This window comes from Leuresthes tenuis, unplaced genomic scaffold (assembly GCF_036924035.1).
Source record: "Leuresthes tenuis unplaced genomic scaffold, fLeuTen1.0.hap1 SCAF_21, whole genome shotgun sequence".
Taxonomy (NCBI): domain Eukaryota; kingdom Metazoa; phylum Chordata; class Actinopteri; order Atheriniformes; family Atherinopsidae; genus Leuresthes; species Leuresthes tenuis.
In genome coordinates this window covers 13,923,787-13,948,305 of record NW_027325375.1, presented here as the reverse complement: position 1 = coordinate 13,948,305, position 24,519 = coordinate 13,923,787, and the positions used below count along the sequence as shown (strand labels likewise).

General features: G+C 42.8%; 1 protein-coding gene across 1 annotated transcript; it reads right to left on the bottom strand.

Moving 5' to 3' along the window:
• Nucleotides 1–19,891: 19,891 nt before the first annotated feature.
• Nucleotides 19,892–23,749, bottom strand: LOC140279275 (uncharacterized). Its single transcript, XM_072374402.1, has 3 exons — nucleotides 22,661–23,749; nucleotides 20,296–20,455; nucleotides 19,892–20,058 (listed from the first exon to the last, which is right to left on the bottom strand). The coding sequence occupies exons 1-3, from the start codon at nucleotides 23,747–23,749 to the stop codon at nucleotides 19,892–19,894; spliced, it is 1,416 nt and encodes a 471-aa protein (XP_072230503.1).
• Nucleotides 23,750–24,519: the final 770 nt, after the last annotated feature.

Below are 24,519 nucleotides of genomic sequence, written 5' to 3'. Positions count from 1 at the left end.
AGAAAAGTTTTGCAAATATGAGAAAGAGATGAAGCAAAAAAAAGAAAATTAAGTTTATATAAGAAGTAAGAAAGGTATAGAATTTTGGAAAAAATAAAGTGTATTAAGAGAAAGAAAGGAAAATGTTAAACAAATGCCATGACGGAATGATGATAATAATTTAGTATTAGCTGTGCCGGATCCAGACCTGGACTCCTGCCCTGCAACAACAACAGCCAGCCCTGCCACAAGCCTCTGGCTCTCGGAAAGAAGGGACTTCTTCCATCCTCCCTCGGGAAGAAATTCCATCATTCTCACAACATCAGTTACATAGGTCTGATGATGAGGAAAAGGAAGACGTTTGGTTCTCCAAACCAAGAACTTTTAACGCAAGTGACAAAAATCCTTTACCCACAATCTGGACTTCAGAGATCTAAACGTGAGAAAAAACAAAACCAGATTCAAACCATGCCTATGGTTAAAGTTGCAGTTCCCACTGGACCATTACTGGTTTATCGACCCTGGACTGAGACTGACATCATGGAAGCATAACAATGCTTACCAGATCCAGAGATTTCTGGACCCCATTTTGCTGACGAGTTGCGAGATTTCTGCGCGCAATCTGCCCGACTGGGGTTGAATTGCGTCGCATATTGGCAAAAAAGTTCAAACCGACCGACCTCTGCAAAATAGAGGCCAGTATGCTACAACTGGATTTGCGACCTACCAACAGTGAACGAGGACATAATGATAACGCTCAATATGAAGCAGCCATCCAAAGACTGTGTCAAACCATCACCACTCAATTTCCAACCAAAATCAATATGTCCCACATTTACACCTGCAAACAGAAACCCGGTGAAGGGACTGATGATTTTGTACACCGCATCCTTGAGGAAGTCAGCAAGCACAGCGGTCATCAGAGACCAAGGGATTTGGGTAATGAATCAGGACCATGGGAGAGTATTGCATGCAATGCAATAATTAAAGGCCTCATGCCAGATGTCGCCACTGAAGTAAAGAACATTTACGTGGGATGGTGTGAGGGTCCTCGTTTGGCTGACGTTCGCCGATATGTTTGCCATGCTCATAACCAAGTTGAGACGCGTAAGACAACCAAAAGGGACAAGTGTGAAAAGGAGCTGCATTTGGCAGCCATGACCATGTATTACGCAGTTGGTGTAAAAAGAGGACGAGGCCGAAGTTGAAAGAGAGGAGGGAGAGGAGGTCGAAAATGGGCCACGCCAGAGCTATGATCCGAATATTTGTTTTTACTGTGGCCAGACTGGACACTGGAAGAAGGACTGTCCACAGCTGAAAAGTGATGAAATTGGGCAAAAGGCTGACTGAGGGTGGGAGGCAGGTTCTGGACGTCACGCGGCAGCGGAGCCTCCACTGATGGGTGATAGCACAAACACACTCACACATTTTTCCTGCTCTGTGTAGTGAAGAAACGCTTGCCGACTGTGATTCACGTAGTAAAGTTTTGCATGCTATTTCCGTCCTAGAGCAAAGATATTTCTTTCAGAATATAGGAACTTATGTTCATCAGTAGTGACGTCAGGGGAGTTTGATTGTCCTCCAAAGTTAAGTGGAAACCACGTTTACTGTATGTCTGCCTCAGGCCAGGTTGTGAAGGAGAAAATGACAATGCCCATTGCGTGTTGTCACTCCCGATGAGCTCTCCTTCAAACACTCATTTTTGTTATCAGAGTTGTGTCCCATTAACCTGATGGGCTGTGATCTCATGTGTAAATTAGGCATTATTTTAACTTCTACACCAGAGGGTGTTAAGGTTATGTTACAGCCTGACAAAGTTTTCACAGCAGTGCAGTTTGATTCATCGGCACTTACATATGCTTATGAGTGGAAACTTCCCAGCTCTCCTTTTTCACAACAACTAGTGGAAGAAGCAAAAGCGCTAGTTTCACCCCTTTCTGATTTCATGCAACCTACTGATTTGCACTGCACATCACACATTTCTTCGGGGCCTGACAATGACTATGAGAAGAAGTGAAAAAATATGTGCGCCTACTTTATTGGCTGTGTCGCTCACTCCAGAGCACTTCGATTTTTTTAATGTTTGTGGTACTCGCCCTCACATTTCCTTGGCCAAACGTACACACTGGCAGTGACAAGGTGTGGGAGAGTTTGTTGCTACATGTCAGAAAGAAATGGAGTGGACCGTTTCACCTGCTGATCCAAATTTGATGTTTTCTGAACGATTGTCAGCATACAAAAAAACATTTTTGAGTACAATGCATTGTCAAAGAACTGTGGACTTAATTCCTACCACAGAATCACATTTTGAAGCATGTTTTTTATCTGAAACAGATTTGTCTTTGATACCCATGTTGGCTGAAGTGCCCAATGATCTTTGGGCTAAGAGCAAATATGATGTGGGGTTGATAAAAGGCTGTGAACCAGTAATTGTCACCCCTAAATCAGACTTTTGTCCATGTAAAAAACAATACCCTTTTAAGCCTGAAGCAATTAAAGGGATTAAACCTGTTTTTCAATCTTTTCAGAAAACAGGCGTTATTGTTCCTTTTGAAAATTCACCTGTGCTTACTCCATTGTTTCCTGTTAAAAAGATTAAAGATGCTGGCCAGCCAGATGAATGGCGTTTTGTACAGGACCTCCAAGCGGTGAATGCTGCAGTTCAGCCACATGCTCCTACTGTGCCCAACCCACACACTATTTTGTCTCAAATTACATCAGATGCACAGTTTTTCTCAGTGGTTGACTTGTCGCCAGTGCACCCTGATAGCCCATTTTGGTTTGCTTTTTAGTTTGAAGGGAGATCTTGGACTTTTACCCGGTTATGCCAGGGGTACTGTGAAAGTCCCACTATTTACAATGCTGCCCTCAAAGCTAGTCTGGATTAACTTCAATCAACCACAGGCTCTGCTCTTTTGCAGTATGTGGATGACATCCTTTTATGTGGTCCATCTAAACAACAGTGTGAAAAAGACCAAATGACTCAAATAACTTTCTTGCTTTCAAAATTTTTCCTCTAGTGACGCTGACTTAGAGAGGGATGAAGATAATCATGTTTAATTGTTCATGTTTTGATTGTTTATCATTGGACCCTTTATTACTATGATGCCTGCATTTTAAACTCACGTTGTGTGCAAATGCAGGCTGATGTTTTACAGATAAAGTTATTATTTTCCTTGTTTCTTTTGGGTTGATTAATATAATGGTATTATTATAATCAAAAGGGAGGAATGTAATGGAAAATAATTCTTATATGCATTGTATTGAGTGTTACTGTGTATAACCTGCAAATGACCGAGCTGCAAGGTACCACCCTGCCCTGTTTTCTTAAATTCCTCTTTACAATGGTGGGCTTGTTATAATGAGATAGCTGCACTTTAGGGGGGACAGGGTTAGGCTGGTATTTACGAGTGTGTCTGGGTAACCTCAACTGATGGTTGGGGAGGAAAGTTAGAAGAACAATCAATTATACCCAAAAACAGATGACGTGATGAGCGGGCAATATAACTGTGTGTTTTTGCTTCAGTGGTCAGAGCAACTCTGTATTCTGTACTGTGTTGTTCTCTCTTGCAAGATATTATTATTAAAGTCTCTTATCTCCTCACAAGAAAATAACTGACTCCCCAAATGCAAGTGTCAGGACAAATGATCAAACTTCTCCAAGCTTCAGTCTGCAGAGAAGTACAAGACAGGGTTGCTCACTTTCTCCCTCACTTTTTTGCTATTTTCATCAAACCTTTAGCAGCTGCTATCAGACAAGATAGAAATATTAAAGACATCCAACCCCAAAATATTGAGCATAAAATAAGTCTTTATGCTGATGATGTATTACTTTTCCTTCAGAACTCACAGACGTCTCTCACTCACACGATCACACTCATAAATAAATTCTCAGCACTTTCTGACTACTCTATCAATTGGTCTAAGACCACAGTTCTGCCCATTAACTGTAGGGTCCAGAATATACCTGCAATCACTTTACAGTCAGGAAATATTAGATATTTAGGCATAAACATTTCCTCCAGGCTCTCAGAGCTAACAAAGCTAATTTATGTGCAATTATTAAAGACAGTAGAGGACAATCTCTCTCGTTAGAAGTCCTTACCTAAATCACTTATGGAGAGAGTTACAACCATTAAAATGATGATACTACCAAAAGTTAACTATTTGTTCTCAATGATCCCCATAAAACCAACCTGCTACTTGGTTTAAGTCACTAGATTCATGCATCTCCAAATTTCTGTGGAAAAACAAACCACCACGTATTAGTTTAAAAACCCTACAGAAGACCAAGGACAGTGGTGGATTAGATTTACCTAATTTTCAGCACTATTCCTTAGCCAATAGGTTACGGTATATATCAAAATGGTTTAAACCTAGCCCAATAGATGAACATGGATAAATATAGAACAAGCATTGTGTGATAATCTGGAAATCTCTGACCTGCCACTTATTAGTCAAAACGTAAAAAATCACAAATGTTTCAAAAGCATTAACATCAGCACCTCTCTGACAGCCTGGTGGGAATTTCTTAAAATAACAAAGTCTTCACTTGTCCCGTGTAAGCTTACACCCATCTGGAACAATCCTGACATCCTGCAAAACAAAAAAATGCTAAACTTTACTCTGTGGAAGATCAAAAGAATCAAACATCTGGAACATATAATCCAAAATGGGCATTTTATTTCATTTGATGAGCTCATATCACAACATGAGATAGGCAGCAATAAATTCCTAGAATATCAACAACTTAAGTCTATAATAACAAAGAAATATATCCTCCACCAACCAGACTTACAACTCCCGATTAGGGTAGCAGAATTTCTAAGCATCTGCACCCCAAAACTACTATCAAAAATATATAAATTATTGTCTAAGATAGATGACACAATGTCTCTACCGTCCTCAAAATGGGAGGCAGATTTATCCATCAGTTCTAGTCATAGCTTCTGGCCACAAATATGTTTGAACACCTTCAGAATGACTCAAAATCCTAATTTACAGCTCATACAATACAAACTTCTTCATAGAACACACTATACAGGACAAAGGATGTTCAGGATGGGTCTAACACACTCAAACATCTGCTCACATTGCACAGATAACACACCTGATGATTATGCACACGCTTTGTGGTTTTGTGCGCCTGTCCAGAAGTTCTGGCTTGAAGTCTGTGCGGACCTATCAACATGGCTAAAGTGTAGCATTCCTGCATGCCCCACACTGTGCATACTGGGTGACTTAGACAACATCAACGTGGAATTTAGCTTAGCACACATGATCCTCACAGTGTTATGTATAGCAAAGAAAACTATTCTCATGAACTGGAAAGCGAAGAACAATCTGTGTATTAACCAGTTTAGAAATCGCTCTGGGCGGTTGGGTGTGTGCTGGGGGGAGCTGTGTGGCTTCGGGCGTCTGGTGGTCTCTCGGGTCGTGGGGACCGGGTTGGTCATTGCTGGGGGGGACTGTGTGTCGGGCTTGGAGGGCAGTTTTGGGGGCTTGCGGGTTGGGTTGTCTTGCGGTGTGGGGCGGGGTCCCTTAGGGGCCTTGGGGTGGTGGCTGCTGGCTCTGTACCGGGTGACCGGGCCGCTCTGGCGTGGGTGGTGGAGCTGGGCCTTGACCTGGTGGCTTGCCGCTGCCTTGTGCCCGGGGCGGGGCCCTGCCTGTGCCTGGGGGGTCTGGGTTGCCCTGGACATGCCACAGTATGCGTGGGTTGGTGCAGGTCCTGGTGCCGGGCTTGTTGCTCTGGGAACTCGAAGGTGTCCGCAGGTGGTTGTTTTTTTTAGGGTGTTGGGGCGTGCGGTGAGGGGGACGGGGTCTGTGTGGGGGTGTGCTTTTCCCCTATTGGGAGGGGCCTGGGGGGGCCTGGGTGATGGTGGGTGTCAGGCCCGGGCTGCTGCGACTGGTGTAATAAGAATAAGCTTCTTTTCACGAGTTCTACACAATTCCGGATTTTGATATAAAATTAATTCCTTCACTCAAACCAAGTTAAAACTGCTTTGTCCTTCATATTTATCCATGTCTAAATAGCTTTAAACAAAAAAGAACGTTGTACTTTGCAGGATAGGAAAGAACAACACTAAACCTTTAGGAATCCGAGAATAAGCTTATTTTCACGAGTTCTACACAATTTCAGATTTTGTTATAAAATGAATTCCTTCACTCAAACCAAGTTAAAACTACTTTGTCCTTCATATTTTTGCATGTCTAAATAGGTTTCAGGCATAAAATTCTTCATATTACCCTGTTTGTGAAAGAAGCATACTTGTGATGGAGCAATACACTCCTTTTGGGTAACCTAAACTGATGGTTGGGGAGGAAAGTTAGAAGAACAATCAACTATCAACCAAAGACAGATGACGTGATGAGCGGGCAATATAACTGTGTGTTTTTACTTCAGTGGTCAGTGCAACTCTGTATTCTGTACTGTGCTGTTCTCTCTTTCAAGATATTATTATTAAAGCCTCTTATCTCCTCAGAAGAAAATAACTGACTCTGTGCGTTACTAAATTTCCACCACAATTTTGGCGTCACGAACAGGATCCCTCGACTGGTGTCTCTGGACCGGATCGCAGTGCATGGCCAGCCTGGACTGAAGTAGCTGTTCCAGCCTCATACCTCCAAGGCCTTTTCTGAGAGAGAGGACTGGCAGGTCCTTTTCCTGAATACCAGCGCTGGGATCATTTTTGAAATATGATAGTCTGAGACGATAGGACTGCTTTTTAGTTTTTATTTGAATAAAAGAGGGTTTCCCGGTTGTGTCATTAGTGAGACAGAGATTTCATGGGTAAGTGAAACTTTTGAAGCAGTCCGAAGAAGTGTGAAGTACTCCGAAGAAGTGTGAGTACAGATTAAGGTCCTCATTGGAGACGTCCTTTGAGTGAAGGAATATATTTCCCCATTCCAAGTCTGAGAATGGGAAACAGTAGGTCTCAGACTTTTGACCCTACCGGGGGACCTGAGCATGATGAAATGAAAAAGACATATGGTCCAGAGGTTTTCCACCTGAAGGTTCTTTTAGTATGTTAGAAATAAGAAAGTTTTGCAAATATGAGAAAGAGATGAAGCAAAAAAAAGAAAATTAAGTTTAAATAAGAAGTAAGAAAGGTATAGAATTTTGGAAAAAATAAAGTGTATTAAGAGAAAGAAAGGAAAATGTTAAACAAATGCCATGACGGAATGATGATAATAATTTAGTATTAGCTGTGCCGGATCCAGACCTGGACTCCTGCCCTCCACGACGCCTGCAACAACAACAGCCAGCCCTGCCACAAGCCTCTGGCTCTCGGAAAGAAGGGACTTCTTCCATCCTCCCTCGGGAAGAAATTCCATCATTCTCACAACATCAGTTACATAGGTCTGATGATGAGGAAAAGGAAGACGTTTGGTTCTCCAGCGTACCTGCCCAAGAACTTTTAACACAAGTGACAAAAATCCTTTACCCACAATCTGGACTTCAGAGATCTAAACTTGAGAAAAAACAAAACCAGATTCAAACCATGCCTATGGTTAAAGTTGCAGTTCCCACTGGACCATTACTGGTTTATCGACCCTGGACTGAGACTGACATCATGGAAGCATAACAATGCTTACCAGATCCAGAGATTTCTGGACCCCATTTTGCTGACGAGTTGCGAGATTTCTGCGCACAATTCTGCCTGACTGGGGTTGAATTGCGTCGCATATTGGCAAAAAAGTTCAAACTGACCGACCTCTGCAAAATAGAGGCCAGTATGCTACAACTGGATTTGCGACCTACCAACAGTGAACGAGGACATAATGATAACGCTCAATATGAAGCAGCCATCCAAAGACTGTGTCAAGCCATCACCACTCAATTTCCAACCAAAATCAATATGTCCCACATTTACACCTGCAAACAGAAACCTGGTGAAGGGACTGATGATTTTGTACACCGCATCCTTGAGAAAGTCAGCAAGCACAGCGGTCATCAGAGACCAAGGGATTTGGGTAATGAATCAGGACCATGGGAGAGTATTGCATGCAATGGAATGTCCGACCATAGTTGGTAAAAAGCGGGTAAGAAAAGGTTAAAATACCCGACTGTACACAATCAATAGTGGGAGCGTATGTGTTCGGCTACAAGAAGGTGTGAAAGTCCGACCATGGTTTGTAAAAAGCGGGTAAGAAAAGGTGCAAATGCCCGACAATGTATGATCAAAAGAGGGAGCGGAGGTTTTCGGCTGCAAGAAGGTCTGAATGTCCAACCATAATTTTTTTAAAAACGGGGAAGAAAATAATCGAAAGCCCGACTATACACCATCAAAAGCGGGAGCGGAGGTGTTCAGCTGCAAGAAGGTCTGAATGTCCATCAAAAATTGCTAGAAAACATGAAAGAAAATTTTCGAATATCAAACCGCACATGATCATAAGCGGGAGAGGAGGTGTTCAGCTGCAGGAAGGTTTGAATGTCCATAATTCCTGAAAAATGAAAAATTCCTGAAAAATGGGTAAGAAAAGGTGTGAATGTCCAACTATACATCATCAAAAGCAGGTGTGAATGTTAGATCATAATTTGCAAAAAGCTGATGAGAAAGGGTGAGAATGCCCAACTATACACCATCAAATGCAGGAGCGGAGGTGTTCAGCTGTAAGGAGGTATGAATCTCCGACCATAATTGCTGAAAAATGTGTTAGAAAAGGTAAGAATGCCGGAACATACATCATCAAAAGCGGGAGAGGTGGTGTTCGGCTGCAAGTAGGTGTGAATGTCCAGCCATAATTACTCACAAACGGGTAAGAAAAGGTAGTATTGCCAGACCATACATGATCAAAACAGGGAGCGGAGGTGGTTCGGCTGCAAGAAGGTGTGAATGTCCGACTAAAGTTCAAATATATTAACAAAAGCGGAAGGAGAGGTCTTCGGATGAGAGTGGTTGAGAATTTCCAACCATAATCTATAAAATGCGGTGAAAAAAAAGGTGTGATAGAACACTAAAAAGTGGAGCGGAAGTGTTCGGCTGCAAGAAGGTGTGAATGTCCGACTATATTTGGTGAAAAGCAGGTGAAGCAAGGTCTGAATGCCCAACCTTACATCATGAAAAGCGAGATCAGAGGTGTTTGGCTGAGAGAAGGCCACAGTCTGCGATGCAATAATTAAAGGCCTCATGCCAGATGTCGCCACTGAAGTAAAGAACATTTACGTGGGATGGTTTTTGGCATTTGGCAGCCATGACCATGTATTACGCAGTTGGTGTAAACAGAGGACGAGGCCGAAGTCGAAGACGTGGACGTGTGGGAGAGGAGGTCGAAATGGGCCACGCCAGAGCTATGATCCGAATATTTGTTTTTACTGTGGCCAGACTGGACACTGGAAGAAGGACTGTCCACAGCTGAAAAGTGATGAAATTGGGCAAAAGACTGACTGAGGGTGGGAGGCAGGTTCTGGACGTCATGCGGCAGCGGAGCCTCCACTAATGGGTGATAGCACAAACACACTCACACATTTTTCCTGCTCTGTGTAGTGAAGAAACGCTTGCCGAATATGATTCACGTAGTAAAGTTTTGCATGCTATTTCCGTCCTAGAGCAAAGATATTTCTCTCAGAATATAGGAACTTATGTTCATCAGTAGTGACGTCAGGGGAGTTTGATTGTCCTCCAAAGTTAAGTGGAAACCACGTTTACTGTATGTCTGCATCAGGCCAGGTTGTGAAGGAGAAAATGACAATGCCCATTGCGTGTTGTCACTCCGGATGAGCTCTCCTTCAAACACTCATTTTTGTTATCAGAGTTGTGTCCCATTAACCTGATGGGCTGTGATCTCATGTGTAAATTAGGCATTATTTTAACTTCTACACCAGAGGGTGTTAAGGTTATGTTACAGCCTGACAAAGTTTTCACAGCAGTGCAGTTTGATTCATCGGCACTTACATATGCTTATGAGTGGAAACTTCCCAGCTCTCCTTTTTCACAACAACTAGTGGAAGAAGCAAAAGTGTTAGTTTCACCCCTTTCTGATTTCATGCAACCTACTGATTTGCACTGCACATCACACATTTCTTTGGGGCCTGACAATGACTATGAGAAGAAGTGAAAAAATATGTGCGCCTACTTTATTGGCTGTGTCGCTCACTCCAGAGCACTTCGATTTTTTTAATGTTTGTGGTACTCGCCCTCACATTTCCTTGGCCAAACGTACACACTGGCAGTGTCAAGGTGTGGGAGAGTTTGTTGCTACATGTCAGAAATAAATGGAGTGGACCGTTTCACCTGCTGATCCAAATTTGATGTTTTCTGAACGATTGTCAGCATACAAAAAAACATTTTTGAGTACAATGCATTGTCAAAGAACTGTGGACTTAATTCCTACCACAGAATCACATTTTGAAGCATGTTTTTTATCTGAAACAGATTTGTCTTCGATACCCATGTTGGCTGAAGTATCCAATGATCTTTGGGCTAAGAGCAAATATGATGTGGGGTTGATAAAAGGCTGTGAACCAGTAATTGTCACCCCTAAATCAGACTTTTGTCCATGTAAAAAACAATACCCTTTTAAACCTGAAGCAATTAAAGGGATTAAACCTGTTTTTCAATCTTTTCAGAAAACAGGCGTTATTGTTCCTTTTGAAAATTCACCTGTGCTTACTCCATTGTTTCCTGTTAAAAAGATTAAAGATGCTGGCCAGCCAGATGAATGGCGTTTTGTACAGGACCTCCAAGCGGTGAATGCTGCAGTTCAGCCACATGCTCCTACTGTGCCCAACCCACACACTATTTTGTCTCAAATTACATCAGATGCACAGTTTTTCTCAGTGGTTGACTTGTCGCCAGTGCACCCTGATAGCCCATTTTGGTTTGCTTTTTAGTTTGAAGGGAGATCTTGGACTTTTACCCGGTTATGCCAGGGGTACTGTGAAAGTCCCACTATTTACAATGCTGCCCTCAAAGCTAGTCTGGATTAACTTCAATCAACCACAGGCTCTGCTCTTTTGCAGTATGTGGATTACATCCTTTTATGTAGTCCATCTAAAAAACAGTGTGAAAAAGACAGTGAATCTGTTGAAACATCTTCATTCTTATGGCCATAAAGCCAGCCTTTCTAATTTACAGTTTGTACAGGACGAAGTCACCTTTTTGGGTCATGTGATTTCTAAGGATGGGCGCTCACTTTCTCCTAAACGTGTTGCTGCAGTTCAGATCATTCCTAAACCGGTTACTAAAAAACAGCTTATGTCATTCTTAGGTATAACATCTTACTGCAGGAACTTTATTCCTAACTACTCTTTTCTCGAAGCTCTCTTAGGTGCTCTTATCCATGGTAAAGGCCTCCAGTCAGCTGATCGTGTTCCATGGACTCCTGAGGCTGAATCAGCCTTTAGTCAGCTTAAGCTGGCTCTTCAAACAGCACCAACACTTGGCATTCCAGATCCTCATAAACCTTTCATACAGGCAGTTGATGAGAAGCATGACATCTGTTCTTATGCAGGAACATGGGGCAGGCAAAGGCCAGTGGCTCATTTCTCAGCAAAACTGGACTCTGTGGCTGCAGGCCTGCCTGGTTGTCTTCGTGTTGTTGCAGCTGCAGAGAAAGCTGTCCTGGCCTCCCAAGATATTGTGGGCTACGCTAATTTGACTGTTTTGGTTCCTCATGCTGTTGCCATTATTCTTCTCGAGCAGAAAACTTCACATCTTTCAACTGCTCGTTGGCTCAGATACACCTCTGTGATATGCCAAATGTCACTGTTAAACGTTGTACTGTTCTGAATCCTGCTACTTTGCTTCCGACTCCTGAGGATGGGGAGCCTCATGACTGTGAAGCTGTTTTGGAACAAGTTTGTACACCCCGACCTGATCTTTTAGAGACTCCTCTTCCAAACTCTGACATGATTCTTTTTGTAGATGGATCAGCTTTGCGTGATCCAGCCACAGGTACTAACTGTGTTTGGTTTGCAGTATGTTCTTCACATGACACTTTGTTGTCTGGTTCTCTTCCTAAACATTTCTCTGCTCAAACTACTGAGCTTATTGCACTTACTGAAGCTTGTAAGTTGGCAGCTGGTAAGTCTGTCACTATTTACACAGATTCCAGATATGCTTTTGGTGTTGTTCATGACTTTGGTGCGCTGTGGAAACACAGGCATTTCCTTAAATCAGATGGTAAAACTATTCTGAACTCCAAGCAGGTTTCTGATCTTCTTGATGTGATCCTTTTGCCTACAGCAATCTCGGTCTGTAAGTGTGCGGCTCACACTAACTCAGACGATCCTGTTGCTTGTGGCAATGCCAGAGCTGATGCTGCAGCTAAGCAAGCAGCTAAATCTTTTCCTGTTTTCGCTTCCCTCTCTTTGCAGGCAGAAGACTCCCTCACAGATCTCCATGCTTTGCAAACTTTTGCCTCTGCAGATGAAATTTGGTCCTCTGGACGCATTTGGTCCTCTGTGGGTGCAACTCATATGGATGGTGTTTGGATGGGACCTGATGGTAAACCCTGTCTACCTAAACATTTTTTTCCTCATTTTTCAAAATTGACACATGGGTTGGACCATGTGTCAAAAGGGGGGATGCTGAATGCACTCACTGCTCAGTGGTTCACAAAAGGGTTCAGTTCATATGCGCAAAAATACTGTCAGTCATGTATGGTTTGTGCCACACATAATGTAGGAAAGGCATTACACACATCGCAAGTTGCACACCCTCCACCAGAGAAACCTTTTGAACATTTGATGATGGATTTTGTTGAACTCACACCAGCTGAAGGAAAGAAATATGCACTAGTAATAGTGGACGTGTTTAGTAAATGGGTTGAAGTTTTCCCTGCAAAACACGCAAACAGTAATGCAGTGACTAAAGCACTGCTAAACAGAAATCATTCCTAGATGGGGCATTCCAGAGAAGATCAGCAGTGATGATGGCACACATTTTGTAAACACTGCATTGACTGAGGTTGGTAAATTCCTGGGAATAACCTTGCGCACACATTGTGCTTATCATCCACAGAGTGGAGGTGCTGTGGAAAGAGAAAATGGTACATTAAAGTCCAAGTTAGCCAAATGTTGTGAAGAAACAGGTCTGCCATGGACAAAAGTATTACCTATTGTGCTTACCTACATGAGAATGAGAATCAGAGCTCAAGTGAATCTCAGCCCATTTGAAATTTTATTTGGCAGACCTCCTAACCTGGGATTGGGACCTGTAACCAGACCCCTCCCTTCCACAACTGTTTGTGATGATGCTATGTTGTCTTACTGTCGAAACCTTTCCACTGTTCTATCTCAAGTTTCACAGACAGTAAAAGCAGCCCTTCCAGCCACAGAAAACACACCACTCCAACCAGATGACAGGTGGTGAAGGAACTTCGCAGGAAACATTGGAAGTCCAAACGTTGGCAAGGCCCGTTCCAGGTGCTACTGGTCACTCATACAGCTGTTAAAGTTGCAGAGAGAGCAACCTGGATTCATGCCAGTCACTGTAAGAAGGTACCAGAACCAGTAGATGACTTCCACCCTGACATACATCAGCCTAACCAACACGCCCGGAAGGACAAAGATAAGAGTCAGCAGTAAAAGCTGTACTCCACCGGTGTGTTAAGTGCTAGTAACCTCTGACACCGAAGATTGAAACATCCTTACTGAGACCAGCGATGAAGATGATCATACACATGCTGTGAACCATGGTTCAAACTGTTTGTTGTTTGTATTTTCTTATTTGTAACCAGCATGTGCACATTGTATCTTGATTTCACAGGAAGCAATAATACAGGGCTGCTGTATTTCCCCACGACCCGAGAGACCACCAGACGCCCGAAGCCACACAGCCCCCCCCAGCACACACCCAACCGCCCAGAGCGACGGGACAGCAACCCACCACCACCACTATGTGATCAAGCTAATCAGAAGGGACCAGAGAGAATTAAATTCAGCCAATTGATGTTTTGAGGAAGCAGACATTGTTTCCATGCTAATATAATCTAAAAGAAAATTTCTAAACTGGTTAATACACAGATTGTTCTTCGCTTTCCAGTTCATGAGAATAGTTTTCTTTGCTATACATAACACTGTGAGGATCATGTGTGCTAAGCTAAATTCCACATTGATGTTGTCTAAGTCACCCAGTATGTACAGTGTGGGGCATGCAGGAATGCTACACTTTAGTCATGTTGATAGGTCCGCAAAGACTTCAAGCCAGAACCTCTGGACAGGCGCACAAAACCACAAAGCGTGTGCATAATCATCAGGTGTGTTATCTGTGCAATGTGAGCAGATGTTTGAGTGTGTTAGACCCATCCTGAACATCCTTTGTCCTGTATAGTGTGTTCTATGAAGAAGTTTGTATTGTATGAGCTGTAAATTAGGATTTCGAGTCATTCTGAAGGTGTTCAAACATATATGTGGCCAGAAGCTATGACTAGAAGTGATGGATAAATCTGCCTCCCATTTTGAGGACGGTAGAGACATTGTGTCATCTATCTTAGACAATAATTTATATATTTTTGATAGTAGTTTTGGGGTGCAGATGCTTAGAAATTCTACTACCCTAATCGGGAGTTGTAAGTCTGGTTGGTGGAGGATATATTTCTTTGTTATTATAGACTTAAGTTGTTGATATTCTAGGAATTTATTGCTGCCTATCTCATGTTGTGATATGAGCTCATCAAATGAAATACAATGTCCATTATGGATTATATGTTCCAGATGTTTGATTGCTTTGATCTTCCAGAGAGTAAAGTTTAGCATTTTTTTGTTTTGCAGGATGTCAGGATTGTTCCAGATGGGTGTAAGCTTACACGGGACAAGTGAAGACTTTGTTATTTTAAGAAATTCCCACCAGGCTGTCAGAGAGGTGCTGATGTTAATGCTCTTGAAACATTTGTGATTTTTTACGTTTTGACTAATAAGTGGCAGGTCAGAGATTTCCAGATTATCACACAATGCTTGTTCTATATTTATCCATGGTTCATCTATTGGGCTAGGTTTAAACCATTTTGATATATACTGTAACCTATTGGCTAAGGAATAGTGCTGAAAATTAGGTAAATCTAATCCACCACTGTCCTTGGTCTTCTGTAGGGTTTTTAAACTAATACGTGGTGGTTTGTTTTTCCACAGAAATTTGGAGATGCATGAACCTAGTGACTTAAACCAAGTAGCAGATGGTTTTATGGGGATCATTGAGAACAAATAGTTAACTTTTGGTAGTATCATCATTTTAATGGTTGTAACTCTCCCCATAAGTGATATAGGTAAGGACTTCAAACGAGAGAGATCGTCCTCTACTGTGTTTAATAATTGCACATAATTTAGCTTTGTTAGCTCTGAGAGCCTGGAGGAAATGTTTATGCCTAAATATCTAATATTTCCTGACTGTAAAGTGATCGCAGGTATATTCTGGTCCCTATAGTTAATGGGCAGAACTGTGGTCTTAGACCAATTGATAGAGTAGTCAGAAAGTGCTGAGAATTTATTTATGAGTGTGATCGTGTGAGTGAGAGACGTCTGTGAGTTCTGAAGGAAAAGTAATACATCATCAGCATAAAGACTTATTTTTTGCTCAATATTTTGGGGTTGGATGCCTTTAATATTTCTATCTTGTCTGATAGCAGCTGCTAAAGGTTCGATGAAAATAGCAAAAAGTGAGGGCGAAAGGGGGCAACCCTGTCTTGTACCTCTCTGCAGACTGAAGCTTGGAGAAGTTTGATCTTTTGTCCTGACACTTGCACTTGGGGAGTCAGTTATTTTCTTGTGAGGAGATAAGAGGCTTTAATAATAATATCTTGCAAGAGAGAACAACACAGTACAGAATACAGAGTTGCTCTGACCACTGAAGCAAAAACACACAGTTATATTGCCCACTCATCACGTCATCTGTTTTTGGGTATAGTTGATTGTTCTTCTAACTTTCCTCCCCAACCATTAGTTGAGGTTACCCAGACACACTCGTAAATACCAGCCTAACCCTGTCCCCCCTAAAGTGCAGCTATCTCATAATAACAAGCCCACCATTGTAAAGAGGAATTTAAGAAAACAGGGCAGGGTGGTACCTTGCAGCTCAGTCATTTGCAGGTTATACACAGTAACACTCAATACAATGCATATAAGAATTATTTTCCATTACATTCCTCCCTTTTGATTATAATAATACCATTATATTAATCAACCCAAAAGAAACAAGGAAAATAATAACTTTATCTGTAAAACATCAGCCTGCATTTGCACACAACGTGAGTTTAAAATGCAGGCATCATAGTGATAAAGGGTCCAATGATAAACAATCAAAACATGAACAATTAAATATGATTATCTTCATCCCTCTCTAAGTCAGCGTCACTAGAGGAAAAATTTTGAAAGCAAAAAAGTTCTTTGAGTCATTTGAATCATTTGGTGAGATACATACAATGAGGCCTTTCACACAGGGAAAAATACAGCAGCCCTGTATTATTGCTTCCTGTGAAATCAAGATACAATGTGCACATGCTGGTTACAAATAAGAAAATACAAACAACAAACAGTTTCTTCCATGGTTCACAGCATGTGTATGATCATCTTCATCGCAGGTCTCAGTAAGGATGTTTCAATCTTCGGTGTCAGAGGTTACTAGCACTTAACACACCGGTGGAGTACAGCTTTTACTGCTGACTCTTATCTTTGTCCTTCCGGGCGTGTTGGTTAGGCTGATGTATGTCAGGGTGGAAGTCATCTACTGGTTCTGGTACCTTCTTACAGTGACTGGCATGAATCCACGTTGCTCTCTCTGCAACTTTAACAGCTGTGTGAGTGACCAGTAGCACCTGGAACGGGCCTTGCCAACGTTTGGACTTCCAATGTTTCCTGCGAAGTTCCTTCACCACCTGTCATCTGGTTGGAGTGGTGTGTTTTCTGTGGCTGGAAGGGCTGCTTTTACTGTCTGTGAAACTTGAGATAGAACAGTGGAAAGGTTTCGACAGTAAGACAACATTAGGGGTAAGCACAATAGGTAATGCTTTTGTCCATGGCAGACCTGTTTCTTCACAACATTTGGCTAACTTGGACTTTAATGTACCATTTTCTCTTTCCACAGCACCTCCACTCTGTGGATGATAAGCACAATGTGTGCGCAAGGTTATTCCCAGGAATTTACCAACCTCAGTCAATGCAGTGTTTACAAAATGTGTGCCATTATCACTGCTGATCTTCTCTGGAATGCCCCATCTAGGAATGATTTCTGTTTAGCAGTGCTTTAGTCACTGCATTACTGTTTGCATGTTTTGCAGGGAAAACTTCAACCCATTTACTAAACACGTCCACTATTACTAGTGCATATTTCTTTCCTTCAGCTGGTGTGAGTTCAACAAAATCCATCATCAAATGTTCAAAAGGTTTCTCTGGTGGAGGGTGTGCAACTTGCGATGTGTGTAATGCCTTTCCTACATTATGTGTGGCACAAACCATACATGACTGACAGTATTTTTGCGCATATGAACTGAACCCTTTTGTGAACCACTGAGCAGTGAGTGCATTCAGCATCCCCCCTTTTGACACATGGTTCAACCCATGTGTCAATTTTGAAAAATGAGGAAAAAAATGTTTAGGTAGACAGGGTTTACCATCAGGTCCCATCCAAACACCATCCGTATGAGTTGCACCCACAGAGGACCAAATGCGTCCAGAGGACCAAATTTCATCTGCAGAGGCAAAAGTTTGCAAAGCATGGAGATCTGTGAGGGAGTCTTCTGCCTGCAAAGAGAGGGAAGCGAAAACAGGAAAAAAATTAGCTGCTTGCTTAGCTGCAGCATCAGCTCTGGCATTGCCACAAGCAACAGGATCGTCTGAGTTAGTGTGAGCCGCACACTTACAGACCGAGATTGCTGTAGGCAAAAGGATCGCATCAAGAAGATCAGAAACCTGCTTGGAGTTCAGAATAGTTTTGATGGGGTTTTTCGTTCTTACTAACGAAGTCCCACCTTAAACAGAAAGAACCACACAAGAGATCAATATAAAGTTCAGCTTTTGCAAAAGGGGAGAGCCGTCGCTGCTTCAGCCACAGGTGTATGTGTCTAAGCAACCTACAACAATCTCCGACTCTCTCCTTGCAGCAGCCTGGTTTTATTCAAAGATTAGAAAAGGGGAAGAGTTTTACAAAACAAAAGGCTGCATAGAAATTTCAGAGCGTGTGACTCTGTCTAACATTTAGGTATGGAGACACATCTGTAACTTCAGAGTGTGAGACCTTGACGATAATCATTCAAAGAGATACATCTACAAACTAGTTTGAATCAGGCATTGTGCGTTGTAGTTTGAACTCAGTTAAACTCAGTTGACCTCCGGAAGGCTCTGTCCTGAAGCATCTCCCTTTGTTCATACTCACACACACATTTCATCATCACATGATTAGAACTAATGTAGTATAAGATCCATACATCACACATATGATTTTTATGGTATAGCATATAAGTGCAATTAAAGCACAGGAATATAATTGTAAAACAGGGTATATCATGAGATAACAATTAAAAACTCTAACATTTCCCTCCTGTTTATCGAATGAGATACAAAAAACAAAAACATATGCAATAATTTTAATGCGAAGCAAGCAAAGTTTCTTGTGGTTCACTGTGGTAGGCAGAAACAGTACATCAGTCTACATCACTTGTTTTGGACATTTTCAATGTAGAGGTCATTGTTAGTTTCTTTATGCTTTACACATGTGAAGAACAGTTATCAGAGTCATCACTAAAATCATCACTAAAAGCATCATCATCATCAGCATCTTCTGTGGGTTGGCGGAGCAGTTGTAGGTTCACCATGGTGGAAGTAGCCGTCTTAGTGATCACAGACTTGAAACAGGGAATCACACAAGTCGTAAACACACAGAATAAGATCAATACACCAAAGAGGGGGGTCACGATCTTTAATATTGGTTGCCACCAGGTGCCGGTCATCAGCCATGCGAGAAAGTTCCATTGTTGTTGCGCTTTCTCTTGTGACATGGTTTGTTGCAGGTTGAGCAGGGAGGCCATTGCTTCGTTTATGTGGGTGTCATTTTCTCCAGGGATATAGGTACAGCAAGAAGTACCTATAATGTGACACACACCACCTTGTGCTGCGGTGAGCAAGTCCAGAGCCATTCTGTTCTGGAGAACCATCAGCCGTGTGGCTTGGAGTTCACGATTCTGGCCATTTTCTACCTGCAAAGAAAAGTTGACAAAAGACTGGAAGCGATAATTCAGAGTTTCAATATACAGTGCATGTTTTCCAATACCATCCCAAGGGAAGAGGGAATGTATAACTTTTGAGCCTGTGCTCCAAACATCCCATACGACATCCAAACCAGATGTCGTATGGGACATCTGAGCCCCAGATAGGATTGTGTGGTTTGAAGATTGCGACACTTCTCTGTTGTCGCTTATGAAGGGAGGGCAGTTGGCCACGGTAGATCTTATAGGTGTGGTCGGTGACCCACACCGGTGCACAGACTCCCGTCCAGTTCATGGGCAACATCGGATATACATTATGTCCGCATAACCACCACCCGTTCTGGATGAGGTACGTCCCGTTCGATGGTGCGGACATGTTGGTTGGGGAGCCTTCTCCAGTTGCTGTGGCAATCCCGTCTTGGCACTCAGAAGTGATGTTTAGAGCTCCCATCCAGGCTCCTCCCTGTGGGCAGCCCTTGCTTTTGCACAGATGCGTCTCATTTCCTTGAGTGAAGCAAGTGAAGTTCTGCCCTTTGGGAATGTGGAGATATGCTACTTGTGGTGTGGGTTTTCCTTTGATTGTAATGTTCATGCTAGCCCAGAACAATGTACTGCATGTCCTGTTTTCTACTCCCCAATGGGAATCAGAGTCATTGATCACAATGTTACCATGTTGAAACCCAATACCTGCCATTGAGGCCATACATTTCGCTTCAGTTTCATTCATCCACTTGGCTGCAAGATGGGTCTGTGTAGAGGAAGGGGGAAGTTTGGATCACACATAACATCCCTCAGCTCCGTCAGGTTGTCCCACTGTGGATTTCACATACCTGTACCAGGTATTTGTGTCGAATGGATGTTTCGGGTCCCATGTCCAGTCCTTGTAGTCCACATCATGGGTCCATCTCTTTTCCCGGTTTGGTTTGGGATTACTTTGGACACCTAGGATGAATACAGACAATACACACGCTACAGCCGCAGCGCAGCTGAGTAACACCTTTTGTGTTCCCATTGCTGCTCAGTTATCAGAGATGCAGGTGCACCCTTGGCCTATCAGAGTGAGGATCAGTTGGTTTCTTCACTGACGTTGAGACACCTCACTCTAAACAATGAGGTCCCTTTGTAGTCAGGCTTCCCCACCACTCTGAAATTAGGGGTCCAACACTCTCTGTAACTTACAGTGGCTGAGGTGGATCCAGCTGGGTCTTTCAGCAATCTTCACTGCAGTGGGTGTGGTCAGGAGCACTTGGTATGGTCCTTCCCACCGTGGGCTGGCCCAGTTCTTCCTTTTGATGACTTTGATGTACACCCAGTCACCTGCTTTGATGGGACTGTCAACCTGTGGAAGAGAGGAATCAGAAGGCAGTAAATTTGCATAGGACACGTCTTTCTGGTTTAGTGTCCTGATCATATAATCTGCCAGAGTCTGTTCTTCCTCTGCTTTCTGTAAGTCTGATGAAAACACTGGTAACCTATATGGTCTCCCATGGACTATCTCAAACGGAGTTAATCCTTCTGATGTGGGAGTGATTCTCATATAGAGTTTCACCAGGTCCAAGCATTCTGGCCATGGACGGCCAGTAGTTTCCATGCACTTTTTCAATCTGATTTTGATAGTGCCGTTTGTTCTTTCCACAAGGCCTGCACTTTGAGGGTGGTAGGCACAATGATTTTTCAAATCCATTCCCAAATGCTCTGCCATTTTCTGAACTACTTTATTCACAAAGTGTGGTCCATTGTCACTGTAAATGGTTTGTGGGATGCCGTGGGCTGGGATGATAGTTTTGCAAATAGCCTTAGCTACTGTTAGTGCATCAGCTAGCTTTGATGGAACTATCTCAACCCATTTGGAAAAAGCATCGACCATCACTAAACAGTACTTGTAAGGTCCACTTTGTGTAAGTTCAATGAAGTCCATGTGCATTGTTTGAAACGGGTAAGAGGGTTTTGGAAAAGAGCCTCTTTTTGGTCTCATGTTTCCTTGGGGGTTATGCTTCACACACACAAGACATGCTTTACAAAAATTTTTTAAGTAGGAATTTAATCCGTACGTTGTAAAGTGTTGTTGTATGATAGCACTCATCCCTCCTGTTGACACATGGCAAGGCCCATGTGTCACAATTGCTGCTGCTTTGAAAAGAGATTTAGGCAGAACTGGTTTTTCATTCACTTGAAAAATCCCATCAGAGTTTTGTGTGGCACCTTTTGTGGCCCACATCTGTTTTTCTTGTACTGATGCATTTTGTTGCATATCTGTTAGTACAGTTTGGTCAATAAGTTGTTTATCATCGGTGTGTGATAAAAATTTGTCATGTCCATGTTTTCCTGTAGCTGCTTCTTTTGCTACTTGGTCTGCAAATCTGTTGCCATTGGAGACTTCATCTTTGCCTGTAGTGTGTGCAGCACACTTGCACACTGCTAATTTGGCTGGCAACTGTATAGCTTGAAGGAGATCAGTCAGAAGGGAGGCATGTGTTACAGGTTTACCTGTAGATGTTGTCATGCCTCTGCGTTCCCATTGTTTTGCAAAATAAAACAAGGTTGAGAAAGCATATTGGCTGTCAGTGTAGATTGTTACCTCATGTCCTTCTGCTAATTTGCATGCTCTAGTCAGTGCAATAAGCTCAGCAGCTTGTGCTGACATTTGGCTAGGGAGTTTGGCTGCCTCTACCACTCTGGAGGGCAGTTGGACTATTGCATAGCCACTTCGATTGTTACCTTGTGGGTCTTTGGAACATGACCCATCAACAAACCATTTTTCTCCTACAGTGAGAGGTGTATCACTGAGGTCTGGTCTTGGTAACTGCAAATGTTCTGTTGTTTCCAGACAGTTGTGTGGTGTACCATCTTCAGGTAATGGAATCAATGTTGCAGGGTTTAAGACAGTACATCTTTTCACCACCAGATGGGGCTGAGACAGCAGTGTGGCTGTGTATGATAGATGTCTGGCTGGTGAAAGGAAATTCATTTTGCTTTGCAACAACAGCACGTCCACAGCATGTGGGACCAAAAGTTCCATTTTATGAAACAACACGACATCTGCTGATTGGGTGACTGCAAGAGCAGCTGCACAAACAGCTTGGACACACTCAGGTAAAGCTTGGGCCACTGGGTCCAACTTCTTTGAGTAGAAAGCTACAGGTTTCAATCTGCCACCATGGTTCTGCAACAACACTGAAGTCATGTAGCCATTTTTGCAGTCCACTGTCTGAACGAAGGTTTTACTGTAGTCTGGTAACACGAGAGTTGTGGTTTCCATCAAAGCTTGTTTTAAAACTACAAATGCTGTCTCAGTTTCAGGGGTCCACTTGATTTTATCAGACATTGTCATGGGGACACCGTAAATGAGATTCTGCAAAGTGTGAGTTTTTTCTGCATAATGTGGAATCCACGCTCTGCAGTAGTTGCAAAGTCCTAGGAAGGACATCATTTGTTTCTTTGTCTCTGGTTTAGGCACGTCAGCTATAGTTTGTTTTCTAGCTGTTTGTATCTGCCTGCCTGCGGCTGACAGTGTGTGGCCCAAATAGTTCACCTCTTTTCTCACCCACTGGAGCTTATCTTTTGATACTTTGTTTCCAGTTCTGCAGAGGTGCTGCAACAGGGCAAGAGAGTCTTCTCTGCATGCTTCCTCTGTTTCTGATGCCACCAAAATGTCATCCACATACACAAGCAACTGGCTTCGCTCGGGCATGTGAAAATCTGCCAAACAGGCCATTATTGGTTGGGTAAAGATAGTGGGGCTGTCAGCAAACCCTTGTGGCAATCTGGTGTAGGTGTATCCTTGACCCTCATATGTGAATGCAAACCAGAACTGAGAGTCTGGGTGAATTGGGACTGAGAAAAAGGCGTTACTGAGGTCAACTACAGTAAAGAACTTTTTATCAGGCTTTAGAGAGTTCAACAATGTGTGTGGATCAGGTACATTTGGAGCTCTTGTTTCAACTGCTTCATTTACAGCACGTAGATCTTGAATCATACGCCAGTCTTTACCATTTGCTTTTTGCACTGGAAAGATTGGTGTATTACATGGGGAATCTGGGCATGGTCTGATTATTTCCCCTTTGTTAAGGTCTGTTACCACTGGTGAGATGCCCTTCACTGCCTCATGTTTCAGAGGGTATTGTTTTACTCTGGGCCTCCAGTCTGATCGAGGTTTAATTTGTACTGGAGGTATGGATGTTAAAAGTCCAACATCAGAAGGACCCTTTGACCACAGTTTTTCTGGGATCTCTGCCAATTCAGCTTCTTCTTTGGCAGTTAGAAAAACGTCAGTTTGTCTTGGGAGGGGGTGCACTTGTGCTTCGCACGTTGCTGCACCACCGAAAGGTTGTCTCCACATGTCACAGCTGGGACTGTAACTCCAGTTTCCGTCACTGCTCTCATAATCATTTGCAACTGCTGCCATTTTCGTTCTCATGCCAGCATCTGTCCAAGTTATGTTCTCAGGCTTGAACAGAGAGATATGAGGGGTAGCTGATAACCTGTAGCTGGATGCTCGATCCACAGGGAGGAGTACAGTCACAGCAGCAAATGACCTTCGGTCAGTGTACATGTGAAGCAATCCCACTACAACAGGAGACATTTTGCCAAATTCTTTGACGTATGTGTCATGGGGATCAGTCAAAACATTCATGGTGACATGTAATTGACTATGCGTCATTTCTGTCTCTGGATTTAGTAGTTGTTCACGTGCTTCTTGTAGCATTCTGCTAGGAAGGTGAGAATCAAACTTTGGGCTCAAATCATATGAACAATACACACTGTTGTCATCTGTGCAGGATGCATAAACGTCAACATCTCTGACTCTGCAAGCCTTCATGCCGTTTTTAATTGGGACGATGGCGATGCCCAGCCGGGTCATCAAGTCTCTTCCCAACAGGTTAACGGGGCATTTTGGTGAAATCACTACAGAGGCTGAGATAGTGAGTTTAGCTTCTTCATCTGCAACAGTCAAAGCTTTAGAAAAATACTCTTTGTGTGTTTGCCCATCTGCTGATTTAACCCAAATGCTATTTTGAGACTGTTTTAAACCTGGGACATGTGTTTTAAGAACTGTTTTGCATGCACCACTGTCACATAGAAACTCTGTAGGTTTACTATTTATTTTCAACACTATATAGGGTTTCTCTTTGAGTGCATTCAAAACGTCCCAAGCTGCATGGACATCAACAACCATCTCATCTGTAGGATTAGAGGAGTCAGAGGTTTTCATGTCTAGTCAGGAGTTAGACCTTCCTCTGTCTCCTCTTCCTCCTTTGTGATCATCTTGTTTTTTCTTTGGACAATTTCTGGACCAATGTCCCTGTTCTCCACAGTTCCAGCATTCGTCAGAATTTCTATCAGATCCAGATTGGAAGGGCCTTTGGCCTCTTCCCCTCCCTCTGTTTTTTCCTCGACAGCCAC

Bases quoted from the DNA above. Each gene is read 5' to 3' on its own strand.
- LOC140279275 (XM_072374402.1), bottom strand. From the start codon at position 23,749: ATGAATGTTTTGACTGATCCCCATGACACATACGTCAAAGAATTTGGC. The intron at 20,456-22,660 runs GTGAGAAAAGAG...TCTCTTCCACAG, and splicing joins CAAAAGATAAGCTCCAGTGG to GTTGACAGTCCCATCAAAGC. The intron at 20,059-20,295 runs GTAAGTTACAGA...TATTCATCCTAG, and splicing joins CTGGATCCACCTCAGCCACT to GTGTCCAAAGTAATCCCAAA.